The sequence below is a fragment of the Protopterus annectens genome, chromosome 5.part1 (assembly GCF_019279795.1).
Source record: "Protopterus annectens isolate FY-2018-M chromosome 5.part1, PAN1.0, whole genome shotgun sequence".
NCBI classification, from domain to species: domain Eukaryota; kingdom Metazoa; phylum Chordata; order Ceratodontiformes; family Protopteridae; genus Protopterus; species Protopterus annectens.
The window spans coordinates 685,331,282-685,359,204 of NC_056736.1; the positions used below are offsets into that span (position 1 = coordinate 685,331,282).

General features: G+C 43.4%; 1 protein-coding gene across 3 annotated transcripts in view; it reads left to right on the forward strand.

Annotated features, from left to right (window-relative positions):
* The window catches only part of SMAD9 (SMAD family member 9), a 435,289-nt gene extending 410,960 nt beyond the window's left edge, over positions 1 to 24,329 (forward strand). For all 3 annotated transcript variants that reach the window (XM_044073312.1, XM_044073309.1, XM_044073311.1), the window contains exon 7: positions 23,310 to 24,329. In XM_044073312.1, the coding sequence (XP_043929247.1) occupies positions 23,310 to 23,453 (144 nt within the window). In that variant the 3' untranslated portion in view covers positions 23,454 to 24,329. The remainder of the gene's footprint in view (positions 1 to 23,309) is intronic.
* Positions 24,330 to 27,923: the final 3,594 nt, after the last annotated feature.

Consider the following 27,923-nt stretch of genomic DNA (forward strand, 5'->3'; position numbering starts at 1 on the left):
GCATCGGTTGCTGTCACCTCCTCCCTGACGTCAGTGCGACAGGGGTATATAAGTTGCAGCCGATGCCATTTTCTTCAGTCTTTCTTCCACGCAGTGCCCGAAGCAAAAGCAGTTCGCAAGTGCCGGTCGGCCAACTCCTGAGATTTTCATTCCGAATCCAGAATAGAAGTCTTCTACAAAGCTAAGTACCCTGTTGGGGAAACTTTTTCTTGCCTCAGACCGATGTCAGTAAAAGTTAATAACTGTATTTCTTGTGGGAAGCAAATACCTCATAAGGATTTCCATTCCTATTGTATCCCATGCCTAGGCCCAGACCACGACGTCACTGGTTGTAGGTTTTGTGCTAGGTTTAACAAGCGCACTGTTAAGCGTCAGTTTGATTTTGCCTGACATTATTTTGGCAGAAAATTCAATTACACCATGCCGTCGGAACTTCCGACGACCGGAATACATAAAAAGCGCAAGGACAAGGATGGGCATACGAGGTCCAAAGCTGACGACGAGGCCTCTTCTAGGCCAGTCGCCGGCTCTCCGGTTTTTAGCGAGGTGCCTTCACAGCCCCTGATGACTGCTTTTGCAGAACCACAGGCCGCCTCTGACTCCCAGGTGGAGCTGGCTGGGCCTTCGGATGCACAAGTTTTTCAGCCTACCAAAACTAACCCTTCAGAGGGAACCGAAGAGGTGAGCAATCCACAGCTTCAGAGGGTATTTTCAGACCCACTCAGTTAAGCATTAAACCCTCTACTAAGTCTAAGCTTCCCTTAAAAACAAAGAAACAAATACAGCATTCTCCAGGACAGCCGTCCATGCCTAAGAAACAAATGCTCAAAATGGCCGAAGACATTATCACCGTGATCAGGGGGTCCCATCCCCCTCCTGATAAAAGGCCCAGACATGATGCAGACTATGACTCATCCGACCAGGTGTCCATTTCTTCAGATTCATCCTCCAACCTAGGATATTCTTTACCCCCTTATGAGGATTCTGATGCTGAGGAATTAATTCCATCAGCCACTCCGCCGGAGGACTTCTCCTTTGGGGAAACCTTACATACCATGAGGGAGCATTTCCATTGGGAAGGGCAGGATTTCTCAGAATCCAAGAAAAGGCTCGGAGACTTCCTTTTATTACCTCAACACAGACCCCTTGCTATTCTGCCAGTGTTGGATATTGTGGATGACGTGTATACTGAATCCACCTTAAATCCTGACTCCTTACCTCCACCCCCAGTTAAACCTGACAGATATTACAGAGTCCCTGACTCACACAAATTTCTGTATAAAAGCCCTGTTGCTGACCCTGAAACTATTTCTCAGGGACCCAAAGGGATTAAGGCCTCATCAGCAAAAAACCCAGTTCCCTCTGACAGAGATTCCAGAGCATTAGACAGGTGAGGAAAGAAAGTATATACGTCTGCAACTTTCATAGGTTCATAGGTTGATACTAGGCTATCTGCCCTAGAGCATTTATAAGCCTAGCCAGAGTATGTTTGGTTTTTGCCACCGTTTTAGATTAGTTGACTGTGCCTCTGTATAGTAGGTCACAGAAGGTAGCCCTTTTAAGGTTTGTTTGCTGTACCTCTGTCAAGCAGCGACACAGAAGAGATCCCAGGGGTAAACTTACGATCTCCCATCCATTCGTCAAGATTTCTCTTGAAGAGGGTCAGTGAGGGGCTCTGCCTGACATGGATTGGGATTTTGTTCCAGAGTGAGGGGAGCCTCTGGGATATGAATCTGTCCCTCCAGCATGTCTTATTTATTTCTGTGCTGAGGTTCAGGTCCCTGGAGCATGTAGCTCTAAGGGATTTAGATTTCCTGAGGTGAAGCATGCCCATTAATTCTAGGTTGGACATGGCTTTATACGTCAGACACAGATCGCCTCTGAGTAGGCGGTACGCAACTGAGTAGAGCTGGAGTTTCTTTAGCCGAACTGCATAGGGCATCTGTTTGAGCCCCTTGATCCTCTTGGTGAGATACTTTTGGGGTCTTTCCAGTTGCTGAAGGTGTCGGGTAAGGTACATCCTAAACAGGGCATTGTACTCAATTATGGGCCTGATAAGTGATGAGTAGAGGGGCACAATGACCTCTCTTGATCTAGATGTGAACCCTTTCATAATAAGGTGGGCTATATAGAAGGTCTTTCTAACCACTTTGGCAATGTGATTGTCAAAGGAGAGATTGCTATCTACTTGGGTCCCCAAGTCCCTAATTACTTCTTCCGTACTTAATGGATTACCACCTATGTGGTAATTTGTGGGCACTTTGTTTTTTCCAAAGGGGATGACTATGCACTTTTTGGCATTTAGCTTTAGGCCATGGCTCTGGCACCAGTTATCCGTCTCTGTGAGACCCTTTTGGAGGATGCTTGTATCAGTCGGAGAGTCGATTATAGCACCCAGTTTGCAGTCATTTGTGAACTTGGTCAGCCATAGTCCACCCGTGTTAGCCTGTAACTCGGAGAAATATATACCGGACAAGAGAGGTCCCAGGACTGAGCCTTGTGGGACACCACTTGTAACTGGTTTAGAGTCTGACATGGCACCTGCTATTCTGACCATGTGGGTTCTATCCCTGAGCCAGTTTGCAACCCATCTTGTGACATAGGGGTTGATATTTAAGCTGGTGAGCTTATTTATGATGCCTGAGTGGGGTATTGTGTCAAAGGCCTTTACGAGGTCCAGGTAGGCTGTGTGGACTACCTTCCCTTCATCTATGGCTTTGGTAACTGTTTCAAAGAAGTCGACCAGGTTCAAGAGACAAGATCTGCCCTTAACGAAGCCGAATTGAGTAGGATCCAGTGTCTGGAGGTTCCCATTGTCTTTGTTTATGATTTGCTTGATGATACATTCCATAGCTTTGCAGACCAGGCTAGTCAGGCTTATAGGGCAATAGTTTCCGGGGTCTGTTGTGGCACCACCTTTGTGGAGTGGGACCACTGTTGCTGTACGCCATTCCTTGGGAACATATCCTGTAGTAAGGCTGAGACTGAACAGTGACTTTATATGAGGGTTTAGTTCTTCTTAGAGCTCGTGTAAGACGCAGCCTGGGACACCGTCTGGTCCCATTGATATTGTGTTTTTAGCTTTGGAGAGGGCAGCTCTCACCTGTGCATCTGTGATCTCTGGAAGGCTACACTCTGTCGGGATAGACATTTGCTCTTTTGGGGGGGGAAGTGGGGAAGAAGTTTGCACTGAACCTTTCTGCCAGGATGTTGGCAATGTCTGTGGGGTCAGTGAATTTTTTGTCATTTTGCACTAACTCAGGGCGTATCTGGGAGTTGCCTCCCAGGTTTCTGACATAACTAAAGAAGGCCTTGTGATTATCTTTAGTGTCTTGTGCAATTTTTCTTTCAAAGCTGGCCTTAGAAGATTTTATGAGGGATCACAGTTAATTGCTAGTACTGATCAGTGACGCCTTCCCTTTTTGGGATTTTGCTCTGTCATGTAGTAGCTTTCTCCTTCTGTTATATAGCTTATTTATGGCCGGGGTCCACCAGACAGGTCTCCTGCCTTTGGAGGAGTGAGTCTTGGTTTTATTTGGGATAGCATGCTCCATGCATTCCTGTAGGTGTCCATAGAATGCTTTTGTAAAGGATTCTGCATTTTGGGCCATATTGTCCACTGGCCCGGGGGCTTTGAAGGATTCCACCTCAGTTTTGAGAAGTGTGAAGTTTGCTTTTGAGAAGTTCTTCACCGTAGTTTCCTTGGCTAGGGGTGGGGATGGAATATGGATGTCCAGTGAGATTTGTTTATGGTCTGATCTTTCCAATGAGGGGTATACCTCTGGTGTGGAACATAGAGACCCCATGTTGGTAATGACCAGATCCAGTATGATGTCCTTCAAGGATGCATCTGCAGTCATCACATATGGGTTGTCCTGCCTCAGGCAGCCCTTCGGTCGGCCGGATTCCAAAGTCTGGGTCTGGCGTTGGCTGATGTTGCCTCTTCCCCGACGTCAGAGCGCCTGGGGTATAAAAGCGTCAGCCGACGCCACCTTCCTCAGTCTTTCTTGCCACGTGGTGCCCGAAGCAGAAGCAGTTCGCAAGTACCGGTCGGCCAGCTCCTGTAATTCAGCTAAACCGAAGACTTCAAAAGCTAAGTACCCCATTGGGGACTCTTTCTTGCCTCAGCCGATGTCAGATAAAATTAATAATTGCTTAACTTGTGGGAAACAAATACCTCATAAGGATTTCCACTCTTACTGCCTACCTTGCCTAGACCCAGACCACGACGTCTCAGCCTGTTCCGCCTGTGCTTCCTTCAACCGACGCACTCTAAGACGTCGGTCGGAGTTTGCAGAGGAATTTTTTGGGGCTAGTTTTGCTTACAAAATGCTGTCGGAGACTCTGACTACACATTTAATACAGAAACGGAAGGACAAGGACCGACACACGTGGTCCACGGTTTCGGCTGAAACCACGGCCAGGCCTACCGCGAGTGTCTCGGTCTCGGCTGAAACCGAGTCCTTGGTACTACCGTCCACCGAAACCGTACAACCGACAACCTCGGCCCTGGAGGCCATTACTGTATCGGTTGTTGAATCTCCATTGGAATCTGGTGTCCAGGAACCTTCCGACACCATTCCCTTAGACAAAACTACACCAGCACGTGGTGCAGCCAGGCCTCCTGCATCCATGTCTATTAAGGCATTCTCTAGGGCTAAAGCTGCTAAGCACTCAAAATCTATGCCTCCCAGGGTTATCTCTCAGGGACCCACTACAGGTTCTCAGATCCTTAGTCTAGCAGAGGACCTTATTTCATTAATTAGGGGCTCTCAGCCTCATCCGGACAGGGGCTCTCAACCTCCTACAGAAAAAAGGCCCAGGGTTGAGCCCTCTGATCCTCTCTCTTCAGATGAGGCCTCTGATGGCTCTGCTCTCTCGGACTACCAGGAGGAGGCTTTTCCGGCCTATGAGGATTCAGATGCAGAGGAATCTATCCCTTCGGCCTCCCCTCCTGAAGAACTGTCTTTTGGGGAAACTCTGCACACTATGAGGGAGCATTTCCAATGGCAGGGCCAGGAATTCTCTGACTCCAGGAAGAGATTAAGGACCTTTTTGCATTTGCCTCAACATAGACCTTTGGCTATTCCCCCTGTTTTGAATGTCATTGATGATGTGTACTCTGAATCTAGCACAACCCCTGACACTCTCCCTCCGGCTCCTGCCAAACCCGATAGGTACTACAGGGTCCCGGAATCACACCTTTTCCTTTACAAGGCCCACTCTGCTGATCCAGAAACTATCTCCCAGGGCCCTAAAGGGGTTGCAGCTGTCACTACAAAAAATCCACTCCCCTCTGAAAGGGAGTACAGGGCTTTAGAGCGATGGGGTAAAAAAGTGTATACTTCTGTTACCCTTTCTATGAGGGCTTTAAACTGTCAATTTCATATGATACAGTACCAGGAATATTTGTTAGATGAATTGCATAAAAAGCTGTCTTCCCCTGAACCCCTAGATCACAAATCACTTCAGGATCTGGTACATAACTCTCAACAGGTTAGCAACCATTTCTTGCAGTGTGGTTTTGATGCATTGGAAGCTTCATGTAGGTCAGCTATGACAGGTGCAGTCATACGTAGGCATGCATGGCTGAAGGAACAATCAATGCCAGACCATGTTAAAGCAAAGCTTCTGGATGCTCCACTGGAAAAGCAAAAGTTATTTGGTTCCACTGCTCAGGAGGTGTTAAAGAAATTTGAAGAAAAGGCAAAATCTGTACAAACAGTCAAAGATTTTATGCAAGTCCAACCACCTAGATTCAGCAGAAATTGGCCTTCCAAGAACTGGTCCTTTCCAGACACAGACAGATTTCAGAGAGGCAAGAACAGGCGTGCCAGAGGTAGAGGGCAAGCTAGAGGCTCCTACAGAGGACGTCAATGGCAGCATCCCAACCAGAGAGGTAGTGCAGGGCCTACAACTGCTGCACAAGGACAGACTCAATGACTTTACTTTGACACCGCCAACCAGGGCTCAGTTGGAAGCACCTTTGGGCGGAAAGCTTTCCTTATTTTCAGAGAATTGGCACATTATTACAAGGGACAAATGGACACTACAAATAATAGACAAAGGATACAGGTTCCATTTCCACACATTACCGAAAAGAAAAGGCATGCCATACCTGCCACCAAATCAAAGGGCAGAGGCTTTGAAACAAATCTCCAACTTAATGAAAATGAAAGCAATAGAAAAGGTTCCTCTCGCAGAACAAGGCCAAGGATTTTATTCTAGACTCTTCCTTGTTCCAAGAAAAGAAAAGCAATGGAGGCCTATTCTCGACTTGTCCGCACTAAATACTTATCTCATTGTGCCAAAATTCAAAATGCTGACTCTACAGCAACTCCTTCCCATGCTGGGCAAGGGGTCTTGGCTGGTAACTCTGGACCTCAAGGAGGCATACCTGCATGTCCTTATCAGACAAAGCTGCAGAAGACACTTCAGATTTCTTGCAGGTTCAGAGCATTATCAATTCTCAGCATTGCCCTTTGGCTTATCTACTGCGCCCAGAGTATTCACGAAATGCCTGGCATCAGTAATTGCACACTGCAGACTTCAGGGGATGCAAATATACCCGTATCTGGACGACTGCCTTATACAAGCGGACAGCCAACAAATTTTGGTAAAACACTTAAATTATGCCATCTATCTTCTTCAGGCCTTGGGATATACAGTCAACATTCACAAGTCAAGACTTGTACCATCCCAAAAAATAACTTTTCTGGGTGCGGATCTGGACACAACCACCCAAATGGCTTTCCTCACAGAAGAAAAACAAAACCAACTACCGGATTACTTCAAAAACCTGTCAAGACAAACTCAGCTGACTGCAAGGAAAATCCTGCAGGCCCTGGGTTACATGGCTTCTTGCATTCTTCTGATTCTTCAAGCAAGGCTACATATGAGGAAAATCCAATGGTACCTCAGGGGTTTATGGACTCAGCACAGTCACAGCCTGGAAACTTTGATACCACTCATCCCATGCCTTCAAAGGGAATTTCTGTGGTGGGCTCAAGCAAGCCAGTCAAACAGGGGTTTGCCCTTCAGCAAACCAATAGCCAGCCAAACCCTTACAACGGACGCTTCAAAACCATGGCTTCTGCCACAATGGCCGCTTCTCCTGACACAGCACAATTACAAAACTCTGCATTCCAACCTGAAAACATTACAGCTAGCTGCCTGGAAAATAACTTGACTCATCACCAGGATAAGCTATCCAAGAGAGTGAAGGATATCATCATGGAAGCTCGCAGGCCTTCCACAAGAAAGGCATACTCAGCAAAATGGAAAAGATTTCACACCTGGAGCACCTCAAAGGGCCTAGATGCAACAGTTATGAACATGGCACATATCCTGGAATATTTAGCAGAAATGCTCCACAATGGCCTGTCTTACTCTTCCATTAAAATTCATGCTTCAGCAATTTCAGCAGAGTACAATACTGATCCACCTGTCTTCTCTCATCCTCTGCTAAGACAGTTTCTAAGAGGAATTAAGAACATCAATCCTCCAAGGAAACCATCACTGCCTACTTGGGACCTTAACTTCGTGTTGGAAAAACTAACACTGCCTCCCTTTGAGCCAGCAGCATCTGCAGAACTACAGTTCCTCTCTTGGAAGACTGCCTTCCTTCTGGCCATAACCTCAGCAAGAAGAGTATCTGAGTTACAGGCCCTCATGGCAGTACAGCCATTTCTTATTTTTCATCAAGACAGAGTCTCATTGAGAACCAATCCTTCATTTATGCCAAAGGTGGTATCTAGGGTCTCATTAAACCAAGCTATTCACCTGCCTACCTTCTTTCCAAATCCACAAAACAAAGGGGAAAAGCTTCTGCACACCCTGGACATACACAGACAGTTGCGCTACTACTTGGACAGAACTAAAAATTACAGAAAAACTGACCAGTTGTTTGTTGCATATGCTGCTGGTGCACAAGGAAAAGCAATTTCAAAACAGACAATTTCAAAATGGATAGGGAATTGCATTCGTTTCTGTTACTCCTTTCATGGAAAAACTGTACCAACTAACATTAGGCCTCATTTGACCAGAGCCACAGCCACCTCCACAGCCTTCTTAAGAGGGGTGGCTACCAAGGACATTTTAGAAGCTGCTACATGGAGCTCCGTGCATACATTTTCCAAGCATTACAACTTACCTTTATATTCCAGATCCAGAGCAGGCTTTGCTACGGCAGTCCTGCAGGGCATTTTAGCTACACCATCCTTTACATAGATCCTCCACCCCCAGATTGGCTATGGTATTCTACCCATATGTGATGACTGCAGATGCATCCTTGAAGGACATAGTACAGTTTTGTACCTACCATAAATGTAGATGTCCGATAGGTATGCATCTGCAGTCAGGTTTACCCTCCCTCCTTCCCCTCTGTGGTATTTCTTGGGTACTTTCCCCTCTCATAGCTAGCTGGGGTTATCTATTATGGTGTATTTGTTTTTATATGTGTATATATTTTTGTGCATGTTTGGAATTTATTGCATTTCTCCAAATTTAGCCTTCCTTAGAGGGCACCTGGCATCTGGGGCAAGAAAAACTGAGGAAGATGGCGTCGGCTGATGCTTTTATACCCCAGGCGCTCTGACGTCGGGGAAGAGGCGACATCAGCCGATGCCGGACCCAGACTTTGGAATCCGGCCAACCGAAGGGCTGCCTGAGGCAGGACAACCCATATGTGATGACTGCAGATGCATACCTATCGGACATCTACATTTATGGTAGGTACAAAACTGTACTTTTTCCCCTCTTGTGGGAGTGGTGACCAGTTGTTCCATAGCATTTGAGTTTATAAATTCTAGGAACTGTTGGGCGAGGGTGTTTGGGCTTGAGTAGTTTTCCCAATCAATGTTTGGGTAGTTGAAGTCACCCAGTATAATAGTGTTTGGAGAGACTTTCATATTCTCCAGTGTTCTCAGGAAAGCCGAATGAGGTTCCTGTGTTTGGGAGGGTGGTCTGTAGCAAGCTACAAACTGAAAGTCAGTTTTGCAGACTGTTAGTTGCACATGGATGGTCTCCAAAGCTTCGTGCAGTGCCACTAGCCTGGAGGTGTGGGTATCTTTGATAAATATGGATACTCCCCCTCCTTTTGTGGTTCGGTTCGAGTTTTGGGGCCGGAATGCATGGTATGAAGTATAGCCTGGTAGTGCTGGGGTGCTCTCGGGAGCCTTGAACCAGGTTTCTGTTACTGCACAGATATCGATATTCTCCATACTGAGGAGAGTATCGAGTGCGTGCATCTTGAGGTTTAAACTTCTGGCGTTGAGCAGCATTACCCTTAGTTTTTTTTTTCTTTGTGTTGTCTATGGGGTGGGTTTGTCTTTTGAGCCTTGCCTAGAAAAGGCACTATGGGGGTGGCAAGAGCCTTAGCCAGTATTCAAAAACCCAGGGGTGACAGGTGCAAGCCATTTTGCCAGTTTCACATGCTAAAATATCAGCAATTTTTGATGTCTCAGTTGAAACAAAAAATGCTTCCAAATTCAGATCCTCCTATTTTTAAAGAAATGCAGGATTTATTGCATGCAGCTGAACAAGTGGGAAAACATACTTTGCAATGTGTTTTTGATTCTTTAGAGGCCTCCTGTAGAGCAGCAGTTACAGGCTCTGTCATTAGAAGGCATGCTTGGTTAAAAGAACATACATTACCAGATTATGTTAAAGCAAAATTATTGGCTGCACCTTTGCAGCGGGATGTATTGTTTGGAGTTAAAGCAGAAGAGATATTAAAGAAGATGGAGGATAATGCAAAATCTGTGCAAATGGTGAAGGATTTCTTACAGGTTCAGCCTCCTCGATTTAGCAGAAATTGGCCAACAAAGAATTGGTCCTTTCCAGTTACAGACAGACCTAAAAGGGGCAGATACAGACTTCCAAAAGGTAGAGGTCAACCACAAGGTCCTTACAGGCCTCGACAATGGGGTGCACCAGGCCAGAAGGAAGGGGAAGACAGGCCCCAACCATATAAAAAGCAGCCTCAATGACTTCCTACTACAGCTGCCAAACAGCTCTCTCTTGGCAGCCCCCTTAGGAGGAAAACTGGCACTTTTCTATCACAATTGGCATTGGATCACCAAAGACAAATAGGTTCTCAACATTGTATCTCAAGGTTACAGGTTCCACTTTCACACTCTGCCAAGGTTAAAAAGAATGCCAAATCTGCCACCAAATCAATGGGCAGAGGCTCAAAAACAAATTACAGCACTCATGGACATGAGAGCTATTCAAAAGGTACCACCACAGGAGCAAGGACAAGGATTTTACTCAAGACTCTTTCTGGTTCCCAGAAAGGACAAAGCCTGGAGCCCATTCTGGATCTTTCTTCTCTAAACACTTACCTGGATGTTCCGAAATTCAAAATGTTGACACTACAGCAGCTTCTTCCCATGCTGGGCAAGAAAGCTTGGCTCGTGACCTTGGACCTCAAGGAGGCATACCTGCATGTCCCTGTCAGACAAAATTGCAGAAGATACCTCAGATTCATAGCTGGTTCAATGCACTATCAATTCTCTGCACTGCCCTTTGGCTTATCTACTGCACCCAGGGTCTTCACAAAGTGCCTGGCACCAGTAATTGCATTTTGCAGACAAAAAGGAATTCAGATTTATCCGTACCTGGACGACTGCCTGATTCAAGCAGAGAGCAAGGATATTCTTCTAAAGCATCTGGCGTTTGTAAAAAAGTTATTAAGTTGCCTGGGGTACACAGTAAACGAAAAGAAATCAAAACTAGTGCCCTCACAAGAGATAATATTCCTGGGTGCCAGCTTGAACACAATGGCCCAAATGGCTTATCTCACGCCAGACAAGCAAGGACAACTGACCCAATACTTTCAATTGATGGCAACAAAAACCCCAACTCCCTGCAAGACAAATTCTGCAGGCCTTGGGTTACATGGCATCTTGCATACTACTAATTCCATATGCCAGACTGCATATGAGGAAACTACAATGGTACCTAAAGAGTGTATGGTCTGAACACTGTCAAAGTTTGGAAACAGTTATACCACTAATTCTTTGCCTTCAACAGGAGTTTCGATGGTGGGCTCAAGCTTGTCACCTCAACAAGGGACAGCCTTTCACTCAACCCACAGCCAGGCAAACACTGACAACGGATGCATCGGATTACGCCTGGGGAGCACACATGGCAGGAAAATGTATACAGGGCGAGTGGCCCACAGAACAAAGGCATCTTCACATCAATCAGAAAGAGATGCTAGCTGTACAAAATGCTCTTATAGTTTTCAGGGACCTGCTGCATCCAGGACAACTATTACTAAAGACAGACAACACCACAGTTATGTGGTACATAAACAAGCAAGGGGGCACACACTCCTACCCCCTCTGCAGACAAGCCATGACCTTGTGGAACACCGCTCTAGACTACCAAGTTCATCTGCAAGCACAATTCCTGCCAGGAGAGAAAAACACACTGGCAGACGACTCAAGCAGAAACATCATGGATCCCCATGAATGGGAAATGAATCCACAAATATTCAGAATGATAACACAGAAATGGTGGAGCCCGGACATAGATCTGTTTGCATCCCCAATGAATTGCCAGTTACAGAAATTCTGCACAAGGAGTTACCATCCACATGCATGGAAAGTGGATGCCCTCTCATTCAGCTGGAAAAACCTACAAGTATACGCTTTCCCACCACTACCTCTCCTTCCAAAGGTACTCATAAAAGCCAGGCAAGAAGAGCCAAAGATGATCCTGATTACACTAGACTGGCCATGCCAGCACTGGTACCCAATCTTAAAGAACTTGGCACAAGAACCACCCTGGAGTTTGCCTCAAATCCCACATCTGCTGACTCAGCACAACAATCAGATATTTCACAGCCAGCTAAAGGCCTTAAACCTAGCTGCATGGAAAATTCCTTAGTCAAGCAAGCAATGCCTCTCTCCAAAGCTGTTATGGATGTCATTCTGGAGGCCAGAAGGCCTAGTACCAGGAAAGCCTATTCGGATAAATGGAAGAGATTCTGTGCCTGGAACCAGGCTAACAGCCTTGACCCTCTTGTCCCAAACATTCCTCAGATATTACAATATTTAACTGAGATGCTGGACAAGGGCCTCTCCTTTTCATCCATCAAGATCCACGCCTCTGCCATTTCTGCTCATTACAACACGGATCCACCAATTTTCTCTAATCCTTTGCTAAAACAGTACCTCAGAGGGGCTAAAAACATAAGACCGCCCCGTAGAGCACCTACTCCAACTTGGGACCACAACTTTGTTTTGGAAAAATTAACTTTACCTCCTTTTGAGCCAGCTAACACAGCAGAATTAAAATATATCTCTTGGAAAACTGCTCTGCTACTGGCAATAACATCAGCACGAAGAGTTTCAGAATTACAGGCACTAATGGCAGTGGAACCATTCCTCATTTTCCACCAGGACAGGGTGTCTTTAAGAAATAACCCTACGTTTATGCCAAAGGTGGTATCAAATGTGGCTCTAAACCAAACTATTCACTTGCCAACTTTTTATCCAAAACCGCAGACTAAAGGGGAGAGACTACTGCATTCTTTGGACATTCACAGGCAGTTACGCTTCAACTTGGACAAAACCAAAGCGTTCAGAAAATCTGAACAATTATTGGTAGCATATGCTGCAGGAGCACAGGGAAAAGCCATTTCAAAACAGACTATTTCAAAATGGATAGGACACTGTATACGTTTTTGCTATACAAACCATGGGAAACCTGTACCTAGCAGCATTAGATCTCACTCCACCAGGGCAACAGCCACTTCAACTGCCTACCTCAGTGGAGTACCTACCAAGGATATTTTGGAAGCAGCAACATGGAGTTCTGTGCATACCTTCATCAAGCATTACCATTTGCCTTTATACTCTAAATCCAGAGCTGGCTTCGCCACTGCTGGGTTGCAGGGCCTTATAGCCACCCCTAATGCCTTATAGAACCAGCCACCCTACCTCAGCTTTGGGATTCCACCCAAGTGTAATGACTGTAGCAGTGTAACACGATGAACATAGTGCAGTTTTGTACCTACCATAAATGTAGATGTTCGAGTGTAAACACTGCTGCAGTCCAGGATACCCTCCCTCCTTCTCCTCTTACTTGTTGGTACATACCTATGCCTTCTACCCTTTACTACCTATGGGGAGTATTTGCTGGTAACTGAAAGTTGTTGTTTGCTTTTCTTATGTATACTTTACTAGCAATTTGAATTGCCTACCTATTTGGAGGCACCTGACATCTGGGACAAGAAAAACTGAAGAAAATGGCGTCGGCTGCAACTTATATACCCCTGTCGCACTGACGTCAGGGAGGAGGCGACAGCAACTGACGCCGGACCAAGACTTTGGAACTCAGGCCGACTGGGGACCCGCCTGACTGCAAGATAACCCAAGTGTAATGACTGCAGCAGTGTTTACACTCGAACATCTACATTTATGGTAAGTACAAAACTGTTCTTTACTTGTTTGGGAGCTTGCCTGTTTTCCTTTACCATTTGATTCCAATATTTTGCAGTTAGTGAGTAGGATTAAGACTGTGGTAGTAAATCAAACTTGTCAACCTTTTAGCACCAGAAATCTGGACAGAACCAAAACTATGCAGGCAAGGTCAAAGGCCCAACAATCACAACAGATTTTAAATATTTTTAAATATTGCTCTTATAAACTTCAAAAGTTGCCAGAATAACATGTTTTGCATTAACGTGCATTTTCTGAAGGATATGAAGCCTGAAACTAACGTTTGTCATTATTTAGTGACTTCAATCCTAAGTTATTTGCAGAAAATCACAGATCTTATGAGGAGCAGACTAAGAATATGAGCCAAAAATCTGGATAGATGAGAGGTACATAGTAAATTGTTTACTGTGGTCCAGGGTTTAATTCCCTCAGCCTTCATCTCTGTGTCACAGAGTAAGTCACTTGAGTGGTCCTGGGCTGAGCTTGAAAAAACGCCCATGTGAATCAATCAGTGCTTTACCAAGGTGAGTAAATAGTGCTTACCTGTCTTAGCATTTTTTCATTAATAATGTATAATGCAATGTTAGTGGATGCACACTTTATGAAAAGTCATTGTATATGAATGGAGTGTATTTAAGTCTGATGTGTTTGTAGTGTCTGTGGCTTTGAGGTATAATGACAACAAAAAATGTCTTTAGTGTTCGGCTGTGTGATAAAAGTTAAAATAGTTTACTAAGTCTGTGTCCTTTCTGCCAAGAGGCATCAGGGAAGTGTTTGATGGTGCTGTCATCAGGAACTTTGTAGCTCTGCTATTTGTTGTGACTAGTATGACAGTTTAAAAATTACAGAAACTAGTATCAGTGACTTTACAGCCATCCCGGACTACTTTCAGTCAAGGCAGTCATTCGTGTCTTTCAAGTATTCATCAGTTTTCCAGTTTCTGAAATATGCACTGGGTGATGTTAATGCTGATGTATTTTGAGTTGTTTTCTGCAGACACTGTGGGGTTGAAAGGAAGGAGGTTTGTCCACAAAGCTAAACGAGGGGTTATGAGCTTTGATGTCCTTCAAGGATGCATCTGCAGTCCTTACAAATGGGTTGTCCTGTCGTCAGGCAGCCCTTCGGTCGGCCGGATTCCAAAGTCTGGGTCTGGCCTCGGCTGATGTCGCACTTCACCCGATGTCATAGCTGCAGTTGTTCGGGTATAAAGGTATCAGCCGACGCCATCTTCCTCAGTCTTTCTTGCCGCGTGGCGCCCGAAGCAGAAGCTGTTCGCAAGTGCCGGTCGGTCAGAACCAGAGATTACTACTACCGAAGACTTCTAAAAAGCTAAGTACCTCGTTGGGGACTCTTTCTTGCCTCAGCCGATGTCAGAAAAAGTGAATAACTGTTTAACTTGTGGGAAACAAATACCTCATAAAGATTTCCACTCTTATTGCTTGCCTTGTTTAGGCCCAGACCACGACGTAGCAGCTTGTCTAGCCTGTGCTTCTTTCAACCGACGGACGCTTAGACGTCGGTCGGAATTTGCTGAGGAGTTTTTCGGCTCCGCTTTTGCTTACATTATGCCGTCGGATACCCCGACTACGCAAATTTCTAAAAAGCGCAAGGAAAAGGACCGACACTCGCGGTCCGCGGTTTCGGCCGAAACCGCGGTTAAGCCAACCGCGAGTGTCTCGGTTTCGGCTGAAACCGAGTCCACGGTTCTTCCTTCGGCCGAAAGCTTACCTCCTACCGAGGCCTCATCCAGCATGGTTGAATCTGCTACTGAAATCCCACCCGCTCTTGCAGGTTCTCAGGATTTATCTGATACTATCCCTTTGGATATTTCTACCCCTGCACGTGGAGCTGCTAGGCCTCCTGCATCCATGTCGATTAAGGCCTTTGCCAGGGCTAAAGCAGCAAAATCTACCAAAACTGTGCCTGCCAAGACCCCCTCTCACAGGCCTAGCTCTAGCTCTAGTTCACAAATGCTTAGTCTAGCAGAGGATCTCATTTCTTTGATCAGGGGATCCCAACCTCACCCAGACAGGGCCTCTCACCCACCTCCAGAGAAGAGGCCTAGAGTAGAGCCCCCTGAGCCAGTTTCCACAGATGACTCCTCTGATGAATCAGATAATTCAAACCCCCCAGAGGGCCCTTTTTCTCCTTATGAAGACTCTGATGCTGAAGAGTCCATTCCTTCTGCCTCTCCACCTGAGGAATTTTCCTTTGGGGAAACCTTGCATGCTATGAGGGAACAATTTCAATGGCAGGGCCAGGATTTTTCAGACTCTAGGAAAAGGCTTAGAACCTTTTTGCATTTGCCACAGCATAGGCCTTTAGCCATTCCTCCAGTACTTGCTGTTGTGGATGATGCATTTAATGATGCTTGTACGGCTCCTGATTCTCTTCCTCCGGCCCCTGCTAAGCCCGATAGGTACTACAGGGTTCCGGACACACATTATCACTTGTATAAGGCACCTTTTGCAGATCCAGAGACTATCTCCCAGGGACCTAAGGCTGTAGCAGCTACCTCTGCCAAAAAAACCCTCCCCTCTGAAAGGGAATCTAGGGCCTTAGAGAAATGGGGTAAAAAAGTTTACACTTCTGCTACTCTTTCAGCTAGGGCCTTGAACTGTCAATTCCACATGATTCAGTATCAAGAATTTATGTTAGACCAGTTAACTAAAAAGCTGTCCTCGGATGAGCCATTAGACAAAAAATCTGTTCAGGAAATGGTACATAACATTCAACAGGTCAGTAATCATTCCTTAAAATGTGGCTATGATGCACTGGAGGCTTCCTTTAGATCAGCCATGACTGGTACAGTGATCAGAAGACATGCATGGTTAAAAGAGCAGTCCTTACCAGACCATGTCAAATCAAAGCTCCTAGATGCTCCCATGGATAAGCTCAGTTTGTTTGGCTGTCCTGCACAGCAGGTGCTGAAGAAGGTGGAAGAGAAAGCAAAATCTGTCCAGACAGTCAAGGATTTTTAGCAGGGTCAACTGTTGATAAGGACGGACAATACCACAGTTATGTGGTACATCAACAAACAGGGAGGCACACATTCATACCCTCTATGCCGGATGGCAATGGACCTCTGGAATGTGGCCCTGAGCTTCAACATTCAGCTGCAAGCGATTTTCGTGCCAGGAAAAGAAAACATACTAGCAGACATCCTAAGCAGAACTACCACGGATGCCCATGAATGGATGCTGCATCCGGACATCTTCAAAACCATTACAGGGAAATGGGGACTACCACAAATAGACTTATTTGCATCCCCACACAATCACCAACTGAAAAAATTCTGCACGAGGACGTACCACCCACTTGCTTGGAAAGTGGACTCCCTATCCTTCAGTTGGAAAAACCTGACAGCATATGCATTCCCACCTCTTCCTTTGATGCACAAGGTGCTACTGAAGATCAAAGAAGACCGTCCAAGGATCATCCTGATAGCTCCAGACTGGCCAAGGCAACATTGGTACCCATTACTGAGGAGTATGTCTCGGGAACAAATATGGCCTCTGCCCCTAGTTCCCTTACTATTAACACAGAACAACTTCAAAACCCTGCATCCAAACCTGAAAACTCTGCAGCTCACTGCCTGGAACATTGCATAAGACCAAATAACCCAGATTTATCTCAAAGGGTTAAAGACATTATCTTGGAGGCTCGCAGACCCTCAACAAGAAAAAATTATTCAGCAAAATGGAAAAGGTATCTCATTTGGAGTACTGCAAAAGGAGAAAATGTGTCACTGGTAAACATAGCTAACATCTTGGAATACTTGGCAGAGCTCTTCCACAATGGCCTGTCCTATTCCTCCATTAAGATTCATGCATCAGCTATTTCAACAGAATATAACTTGGATCCTCCAGTCTTTTCGCATCCTCTGCTCAGGCAGTTTCTGAGAGGAGTTAAGAATGTAGAACCACCTAGGAAGCCACCATTGCCAGCATGGGACTTGAATTTTGTGTTAGAAAAGTTGACACTCCCTCCTTTCGAGCCAGCAGCAACAGCAGAATTACAGTACTTATCATGGAAAACTGCTTTCCTGCTTGCAATCACTTCAGCAAGAAGGGTTTCTGAACTACAGGCATTGATGCCAGTACAGCCCTTCCTGATCTTCCATCAAGATAGAGTGTCCATGAGAACTAATCCTACTTTTATGCCAAAGGTGGTCTCCAGAGTATCTTTAAACCAGGCTATCCACCTGCCTACATTCTTCCCCAACCCACAGAACAGGGGAGAAAGACTGTTGCATACCTTGGATGTTCATAGGCAATTACGCTACTACCTGGACAGGACCAAGAACAATAGAAAAACTGACCAGCTACTGGTAGCCTATGCAACAGGAAAGGAAGGAAAAGCAATTTCAAAACAGACAATCTCTAAATGGATAGGACATTGCATTAGATTTTGTTACTCTTACCATGGGAAGAAAACTCCAGAAAAGATCAGACCTCACTCTACAAGGGCTACAGCCACTACCACAGCTTTTTTACGAGGAGTGGCTACCAAAGATATTTTAGAGGCTGCTACTTGGAGCTCCGTGCATACATTTGCCAAGCATTATAATTTACCCTTATACTCCAGATCCCGAGCAGGTTTTGCCACTGCTGTTTTGCAAGGGATCTTAACTACACCATAATCTTATTACTCCTCCTCCCCCAGTTTGGCTATGGTATTCTACCCATTTGTAAGGACTGCAGATGCATCCTTGAAGGACATAGTACAGTTTTGTACCTACCATAAATGTAGATGTCCGATAGGCATGCATCTGCAGTCAGGATTACCCACCCTCCTTCCCCTCTGAGGTACTCCTAGGGTATTTACCCATCTTCCAGATAGCTGGGAGAATCCATTATGGTGTATTTGTTTGTATATATGTATATACATGTTTATTTTTGTTTGCTCTCTCTTATTTGGAAACTTTTGCAATTATCCAAATTTGGCCTTCCTAGAGGGCACCTGGCATCTGGGGCAAGAAACACTGAGGAAGATGGCGTCGGCTGATACCTTTATACCCGAACAACTGCAGCTATGACATCGGGTGAAGTGCGACATTAGCCGAGGCCAGACCCAGACTTTGGAATCCGGCCGACCGAAGGGCTGCCTGACGACAGGACAACCCATTTGTAAGGACTGCAGATGCATGCCTATCGGACATCTACATTTATGGTAGGTACAAAACTGTACTTTTCTCATTTTCTGTCTGTTAATGGATTAATTTGGGCTAGGGGAAAAAGAAGACGACAGTTCACTGGAAGACCCCTGACTAAGATCTTGTATCCACCACTGACTACCACCTTGTTACTGAGACTACTTGTCAGCCTTGAGAAGCACTTACTTTGGTGTCATAGTGAGCTTTAAGGATTTAAATGACCATACTGGTTATAAAGTTTATTGCTGCATTATGATTACTTATCCACAGTAAATTGCAGTAGTCAGATGTCCATCCATCTGCTCTGACTTTCTCAGCCTTTGTGGATGTCCTTAGAGAGGTGGACTCCTCCCTTAGCTCTGGACATCAGCCAGATGCACAGCTAAAATTGGAAAGCAGCATTTATCATTTTCAGTTTGTGTTTGCTGCAAGAAATGTGTCCTTCAACACATCTGCCCAGTGATCCCTTCCAGACAACATTTATATCAATCCTTATAATGAGTTTGGAAACCATTTAACTTGCTCTGCTGTGTGAAATTGATTACCTTTCTAGATTTTACAGTTTTTCCATTGAATTTTCTGCTAGATTTTTGTTTAAGAAAGGATCGCCAAGCCTCCACCTGTGAACACTGTGTGGTTTTCAAAATGAAGATGCATCTTCTTTAGTCAAGCATTCCTGTATCACAAGATGCTTGTGGCTTCAAGTAAGAGGTGTCCACTCCCTCCAAGAGAGAGAATTTTACATGAGCCATCAAGAACAAAAGAAGTTTCTGAAAGTAGTTCATTGGCATTGTAAGATGGAATGCCCCCAAAAGGTAATGGTACAAGAACATACAAGCAAGTAGCATAAGGCCTTAATGGCCCTGACCATCCTGCTTAAAGTAGGACACTCGATCATGGGCATCCTTGGTCCCATGGCTGTTTCTGCAGTATTCCACCTATCAAGATGCCTCTGAAGGCAGACAGTGGAATTTCCTTCCATGTAACTTTCAGTCAACATCCCGGGAGAGTGCCTGTTTCCATGCATTAAAAATAAGCTGTCGTCCTCTGGGAATTTTGGCGGTAGCACCTGAGTTATCAAGCCTGTCTGACGTTCCATATTCCAAATACAGCTCCTTTGATAGGGAAAAAAAAAACACTACCTACTCTTAGATTGGGTCTACCTGACATTGCAGACAGTCCAGAATGCCGACAACCATATGGCCGACACCATATGATCGACATTCGGAATGCCGACAATGCGGAACTGGCATCTTACTGTAGTGCAGAATGGAAAGATTTCCATTCCTGCACTGTAGTGCGATCTCAGAGTTGGTATATTAAAGTTATGGGGGGTGTGGGGGCAGAGCTCCCCTGCTAGCAGTTGAAAGGAAATTTTATTTTCCTTTTTCATGGTCTACTTACAATGTCGAGATTTCAGATGTCGGTCATATGGTATCGGCCATATGGTTGTCGGCATTCTGACATTTCGGCATTGTGAAGTAGATCCCTTAGATTAAATAGACCTGAGAGCCAGATGTAAACCCAGTAGGAGACACTGTCTGCCATTTTCAATTGCAGAAAAAGGTAGCTGAGGAATTGCTAGCCACCCGACAGAGAATTAGTCCTCAGGTGGCTCATGCCTTCTACTTCAGGTGTGACTGCTACAAAAAGGAGTAAAGAATCTTCCTCCTCTCGAGTTCCAGTAATCAGAACTGAATGAAAAGGGTCTAGTATATTTCCCATAGATCTCATTGCACCTGGTATGTGATACGGATGATAAGGAGGCTGCATCTTCAGGCTCCCTTTAGGGAGCTGATTACTTTGGGGAAATGCGGAATTTGATGCGGGACCACTTTAAGTGGGAATGTAAAGATATATCAGAATCAAAAAAAGTGGTATATAGACCTATAGGTACTAAGGAACCCACACCTGTAGTATCCAGTCTAGTATCCCAAGCTTTTGAAGATACCTTTCATTTGGCATACTGAGTATTTCAGACAGAAGAAGATATTTAAGAAGGACCAGTGGAGGGGTGGTGGGACCAGGGTAGACAGTCCAGCAAGGGTAGTTCTCCACTCTGTTAGAGTAATGCCTCCCACCTCTGCATGTTTACCTTTAGACCCACTTTGACTGTTGTACTCTGAGTAAAACTGTTTCTGAAGAGCATTTTATATTTGAGACCAACCTGGAAGTGCCTTGTCCATAGGAGAGTTATTTTGTGCTGGAAAAATTGGCCCTAGTCTAGGTTGCATCAACGGCCTCTGTACCTCTATAGATCCTTTCTTGAAATACCCAGTTTTTGGATGCCATTACTTTAGCCAGAAGTATTCCAGTATTACAAGCCCTTGTGTGTAAAGCACTGTATATAGTCTTTCACAAAGACATGCTGCCCCTTAGGACTAATCCCTCATTTATGCCTAAAGTGGTTTATTAGGTGGCTGTCATCCAGAATATGTTCCTACAATTTTTTTTCTGCAACCCTCTGAACAAAGAGAAAAGATTCTTCACTTTTCTGATTTGGACAGGCAGAGCAAGGTTTACCTTGAGAGAACCAAGGATTTTAGATGCTCTGACCAACCATCTGTATCCCTCAAGCAGAAAAAGAGAGGCCAAACCTGTCATTAAAAAAACACCATCCAGGTGACTAGCAGGCTGTATATTTTTTTTCTTTAATCACCATGGAAAGATGTTACAGGTTCAGATTAAAGCAAACTCCACAAGAGTAACTGCTATTGTTGCAAGCTTTTTCAAGAATATTTCCGCAGAAGTCATTTCCTTAAGGCAGCTACTCTTTTGTATGCACTTTTTCACACAGTGAAAGCTGAAATCTTCTCTAGGACCCAGGCAAGTTTTACCATGGTGGTCCTACAGGGCCTTTATGCTTCTCTCCCTGAGAGTTCTGGTCAGCTTGGGTACTACTTTAGTGCTCTGTACTGCAGCTGTGTGAGTATAGTCCCCATAACTACAGATTGATAAGTAAGATCACTACTGCAGTGTGGGCTTCCTTCCCTCATCTCTTTGTACAATTCAGAATGCTTTTGTAAAGCCTGAAGTGTGGAAGGTTCCCCCCACCTGTTTAGGGAGACAGAATTTTCTCTTATTTCTTGAGTCTTTCTGAGTTGAGGATGTACGCTATACCCACTTAATGGACGTTTGCAGCATATTTGTTTGTGCCCTTTGTAGACTGTAGAAAAAAAAGTTCATCAAAAGGAACCGAAGTTGTGCTCAGGCACCTTACCCTTACAAAATCCATCCTGTTCACATGTATGGTGTGGGGAGGGTAGCCCTGCATAGGAAGATGTAAAAGGTCTAGAAGTCAGACACATGTTTCTTTGCTTGGTTGGTGATATAATGCCAGTGATGGGCACTAATTGGTCCAGGAGACCACCAAGGAGCCTACATCAATTTCTGTGGGGCACTTTCTGATCAAGTAACTTGGTCAAAGTCATACAGTAAGCAAATGGAGAGAGTGGGAATCAAACCATGGACCACAGGAATCAGCCTATTAACAGCATATAGCTTCGATCCCCTGCATTAACTACCAAACTATGTCTGTTTGCATGTGTTTTACAATAGTATAATCTGGCTTCTTCTTTGAAACGAAACAAACTTCTCCATTGTAATTACCAAAGATATAAGTAAACAAGTAATGTCCTTCAGCAGAGTTAAGTGAAGTATTTGATTGTGAAGTGGATGCTGCTTGTAACCTCTCTCTTTCATTTTTTAAATTTGTGAATGGATTGGTTCTAAAATTGCATATCCATACTCCTCGATTCTTGTGTAGTTTCCCAATTCTCTTTCAGTGAATTCTGTATAAAAGGTACATTCAGCATGTAATGTCTGCTATCTCCTCATTTTCACTGCGCTGAGATCATCCACAGCTTTTACGTTTTTTCAGTGACCACAAAACAATCCCTTTCTGCAGTCAGTCTTGTTTTACGTTGTACACCTCTGTTTTGTCTTCAATATTCATTAGTTTTAGTGATCTGTTTGTAATAATACTTATAGTCTATACATGTTTAACGGTGTTTCATCAGTATAGGAAATGCAAGTAGTAATTAAAGTGTAAACCAAGGCACATCAAACAACATAACACATTCGTAATTTCAGACACTTCCTAGGTGTCTGCTGACAGCATTTTCTATTAGATGCCAGTAATTCTGAGGGCTGCTTTATTGATCACTGGTTCTTTACTGTGAAAGTAAATCATACTTAATTGAGTAGCGGAGTATGAGGTTTGAAATTTGGTAAATGCAGGTTTAATTTACTGCTTTCAACTCATTTCTCTTTCCAGATGTGCAAGTTGTTCAGCAGAACTGAGAAAGTCCCTAGTACTGTAGTCAGCGCTTGAGATCGTTAACTGCAGTACTGGGAGCACTAACTGACAATGCATCAAGGCAGAGTTAACTGCAGTACTGGGAGCACTAACTGACAATGCATCAAGGCAGAAGGCAACGTGTGATAGTATTAGATATTCTCTTGCCTGTTTTTCTTAATTACTTAAAAAAAATATTAAAAACATTTTTATTGTGTTCCTAATTGAAAACTGTGATTATTTGTAGCTGTTTTCCTTTATGCACATGGAAAACCACCCACATTATTGATCTCGAATTAAGTCTACAAGAGGCCTTTCTTCACCTTTTTTTTGTACAAAAAGGTAGTTTTTCATATAACTGTACAAGGCGAGTTGAGACATTAATTGTTACATTTTTGTTTTTCAGGGTTGGGGTGCAGAATATCACCGTCAGGATGTCACAAGTACTCCTTGCTGGATTGAAGTCCACCTCTATGGACCACTACAGTGGCTGGACAAAGTCCTTATCCAGATGGGCTCACCACGTTACACCATCTCTTCAGTCTCTTAACAGTACACGTATGGAATGCTATTGCAGGCAGTGGCTTATAGGATACAAAGTTTTCCATTTACTGACATTTTATTAATTCAGTTTACAGACTCTCTCCTCTGCTCTTTTTGTTTTCCCCATCTGTAGTACCTTTAAGAAAATAAAACATTTGTGAGAGAGGCTGTTGTTACAAATGGTTAATAAAAAGGACAGCTGGTTAGTTGGTTTATTACAAGCTTTCATACTCTACCTGCTGTGAATCTGCTTTGTATGTCAGTTGTATTAACACAAAAAGGATCTTTGGCTTGTCTTTTGATGAAAAGGTAACAGCGGAGTACTAAAGACTGTTTACAGAGAAGCAAATATAAGTATGGTAAAGCTCAGCTTGACTGGATTGCATGTTTGCATCACTCATCTGTTTGTTACTGTTTAGATAAATGCAAAGATCTCTGAACCTGTAGTCCCACAAGGTTCAAATGTAAGTCTAGCTTTAACAGTTTGCTTGTTATAGTTACCCAAGAAAGCCATTTTTGTTACGTAGTACAGAACTATCTCTTTCCCTCAATGCAGAATGTTACACCTTCAGTTACCTATCATAGTATGCATGATGAATGCTGATCCTTTTAGGCTGTAATAGTTTGAGGTACTTTGCGACTGAAAAATGCTGTATAAAATCGGATCCCTTTGTAGAGTGTAACTTAAACTATGTTGTACAGATACTGTAATGTTATGAAGGTTGTCTTTTGGGGGTGCAGCAACAAATGTTTCTGCCAAATGCTCCATAAAGTTTGCAGTGTAAAGTGTTCATATCATATGTGTTTAGTTGTTGTCAGAAACTGGGATTAATGTTATTTCACGTGGCGTTACTAAATACAGCACATAATGTAGATGCTCTTATGACTGTTATTTGCATTTTTTTTCATCTTGATGGCATTACAAACAATTAACAACAAAATGTTGTTATAAAGAATGCTATTGTTATGGTGCAGAAGGGCCCTGACATCTTGGGTTTAGACAGTGGGTCCAAGTGTCAGGGCAGTAGACTTTGGGATAGGAATGAATGGTCAAATTCCAGTTTGTCTGTCTAGCAAAGGTGGTGAACTCACAAGTGGGTCAGCTGCTGGGCACAGGCCAGGAGACATTGCCTCAAGATGCACAGGCTTTCTGGAGTAGCAACCTGCCAAGTTGTGGCATTCCATGTTGCTTGCAAATCAGCAAGGAGGATAGGTGTAAACACATATATTAAAATACGAGACAGACTTAGATGATGGCATTCCAGCACCCATACCTGCTCATATATAAGATGGGGTTACTAAAGGGTAGTCTCCCTGGAAAAAAAGGGAGATTCCTCCACAGGGTAGGGATGGTGGAGTATAAGTGTCATTCAGCTGCAAGGAGAGCCTTGATGGTCTGGCTGGCAGGGGCCACACACTTTGTTACAAGGTTTAGGGCTAGTGTCACATAACTGACTTTTGTTGTACTGACGGCTTTACAAACAACTAAAAATATATTGCAACTGTGTTAGGTAATGTGAGGTTATTGCTATTGAAACAGGTTAGTTATGGTGGCATAAAGAGTAAACTATCTTACCTTTGCATTGTCCCTAGAATTTGGTATCATATAGAGTCTTCTTCACCCTACTGTCTAACATCCTGAACAATCCAGTGTGTTCTTGGAGAAGCTTAGGTACATGCATTCATAGTTTTCTGTGGCAGAGAACTGTGACTTCATTTATTTCCATCGTAAAGAAATCCATGCTGAGTTCACTTGTGTCCTTTGGTTTGATCTTACACTCCGGCAAAGTACTTCACAGGATTTCATCCTTTGCTTCTCCGTCAGAGATGTTTTAGCCTTTGTTTTGGCACTAGTCTGATTTCTGAGAAGACCATCTTTACTGAGGAATGGAAGAGATTGAAGAACTACAGCTCTTTCGTCTTTTTTAATGTGAAGGACTTCTTCAGAAAACTACCAACACTAAACTGGACTCATTCAATACATACAATGCATGTGACTCTTTAACACAACCAATGAAAACATTTGAATATAAATGTTTACAAAAAAAATTAAGGAATCTTTCATAAAACAACTAGGGGAGTCAGACATCAAATTCCACACTTTGACAAACCACTTGTGCAGACAAAACTCCAAACAAAGGCCAACTGATTCCAAAATACTTTACTGAAGCAGAATGCCGCAAACACAAACTGTTCTCTCTAGCGCCTTGGCAAAAAGCATTTAACAGAGTACGTCTAATCCCTACCTAACTCTCTATTTATACATTATTGCCAACTAATTAAACAGTAATCTAATAAATTAAACAATAAACCAATTAAAATATTCTTAAACAGACATCTTATGTGAAACATTTCCAATTGCATTTTTTGTTCGTACCTTTAGGAAACAATGTATTAAATTTCAAAATTAAAATAAGATTCTTTCCATCTTAGATGTCTTTTTATATCATGTACCATTATTTTATTTTTGTAAGGTTGTTCTAATACTGTTGCCTGGAACCCTATTGCATGACTATTATGTGCTTGTTGAAAATGCATAGCTACTGGGCTGACTTCATTATTTTTCTAATATCGCTCAAGTGTTCGTTCAGCCTAGTCGAGAAGCTTCTCTTACTTTCTCCTATATAATATTCACTGAAATACAGGTGACAACTCAAGAACGTTTTTTTTTTTCCCTAGGGGGTACATTGTTCAGTGCAACTTTCTGTGTGTGTGGAGGGGAGGGATCTTCATGTGCCACACCACACTTAGTTATATTTGCTAACATCAAGGTCGCAGAACATTGGGGAGTAAGAGAAAACACCCGAACTGTGGTAAGGTCAAAAAGTGGCTTGCAGAACTCTGATCTCACAGCAGAGCCAGAAGACATGTAAACATTTTCCAGGAATTGTGTTTACAAGTTTGACTTATTGAAATTACTGTCACGAGTTACCATTTGCTGAACAAAAGGTTCAGTGAAGCTCATTTCCATATCTAGAAAAACATGGCGTATGCGCACTGCCTCTAGCTGACAGTAAAATGCTGATATATCACAATTTGTGGGGTGGGGGTAGGAGTGAACTACGGCTTAGAATGTCACTAGTTGGAATAGAAGAGGGGACTTCAAGAATAAGGCACTAAAAATAGTAGATTAGAGTAATTATGTAACAATGTCCCTGCCTGACACTTGGAGACTGGCAGGTGTTGCCCCCATATATAAAGGCAGATTCTGTGATGTCAATAACATTTGTCTAGTTAATTTGATTTCACTTTTGGGCAAGTGTTCTGAGAGGTGTTTGTTGTCTCTGATGGATACTAAATGTAAAATTACTACATCTCTTGAGTTAAGATAAAAATAGATTCACAAAAAAAGTCAACAATTACCAGTTTAACACAATTCTGTGATTATCTCAGTGAAGTTTTTGGATAATGGTATTAGTATTGGAGTGGTATATCTAGATCTTTCTAAGGCTTTTGATAGTATTGATGTATTCCACACAATATCATAACAAACAGATGATTAATTTAAATATTAATGTATAGATTATTAAATTGGTTAGCTATGGCTAAGTCATAGATGTTAATGCATTAAAATTCGTGGTCACTACTCCCAAGTTGTCAGGGTTCACTGGTGTAAGTCCCTCAGGGATCCATCTTGGGTCCTATAATGTTTAATTTTTTATTTTCATTCTTCCCTACTAATCCAATTTATTGGATGGCCAAACACAAGGTTGATGTCAATATTAGGACACTTATAGAATTATCTGATGATCATTTATTTACATCATATGTGTAAGACATATTTGGATCCAAAAAACCATGATTTGCATATTCATTTTTTCAAGAAGTGAGATGATGTATTTCAGTTCATGTAAATGTGCAGAACTATTCACTGCATGTAACAATGAGCTTGATGCAGATACAGAGTGTAAAGACTTGTATGTTTGTACACGTTCCAACTTACATACAAGAAAAATACCTCTGCTGTTAAAGCAAAGGCAGTGTACATGATGGGATTTCTTTTAAAAAATTCTGGATTAGGTCTCAAGCTGTCCTTATTAAGTTCTATACAATTTATATAAGGCCGATAATGGTATATAATTTTTTGTATATTAATGTGTGTGTGTATATCTATATATGTGTGTGTGTGTGTGTGTGTGTATATATATATATATATATATGTATATAGGTTTACCATTAAAATGTTGCCGTGCAATTGCACGGCTAAGTATTTGAGCAAGAGATGTTTGAATACTTCATATGTTTGCAGGTTACATGAGCGAATGTCTAATTTGCGAATGGACTGTGCATTCACAAATATAACGTTCACTCATGTAAAGGGATCGCGGTACAGTAATTAGGGAAATACATCCCTTTCCTCACTGTAGTGCGATCTTGGAGTTAGAATATTAAGTTGGGGGTGTGGGGGGGGTGCAGTGAGGCTTGCCCCCTGCATAAATGGGATGTTAAGTGTAGGGATTAGGGAGTTACGGTAAGG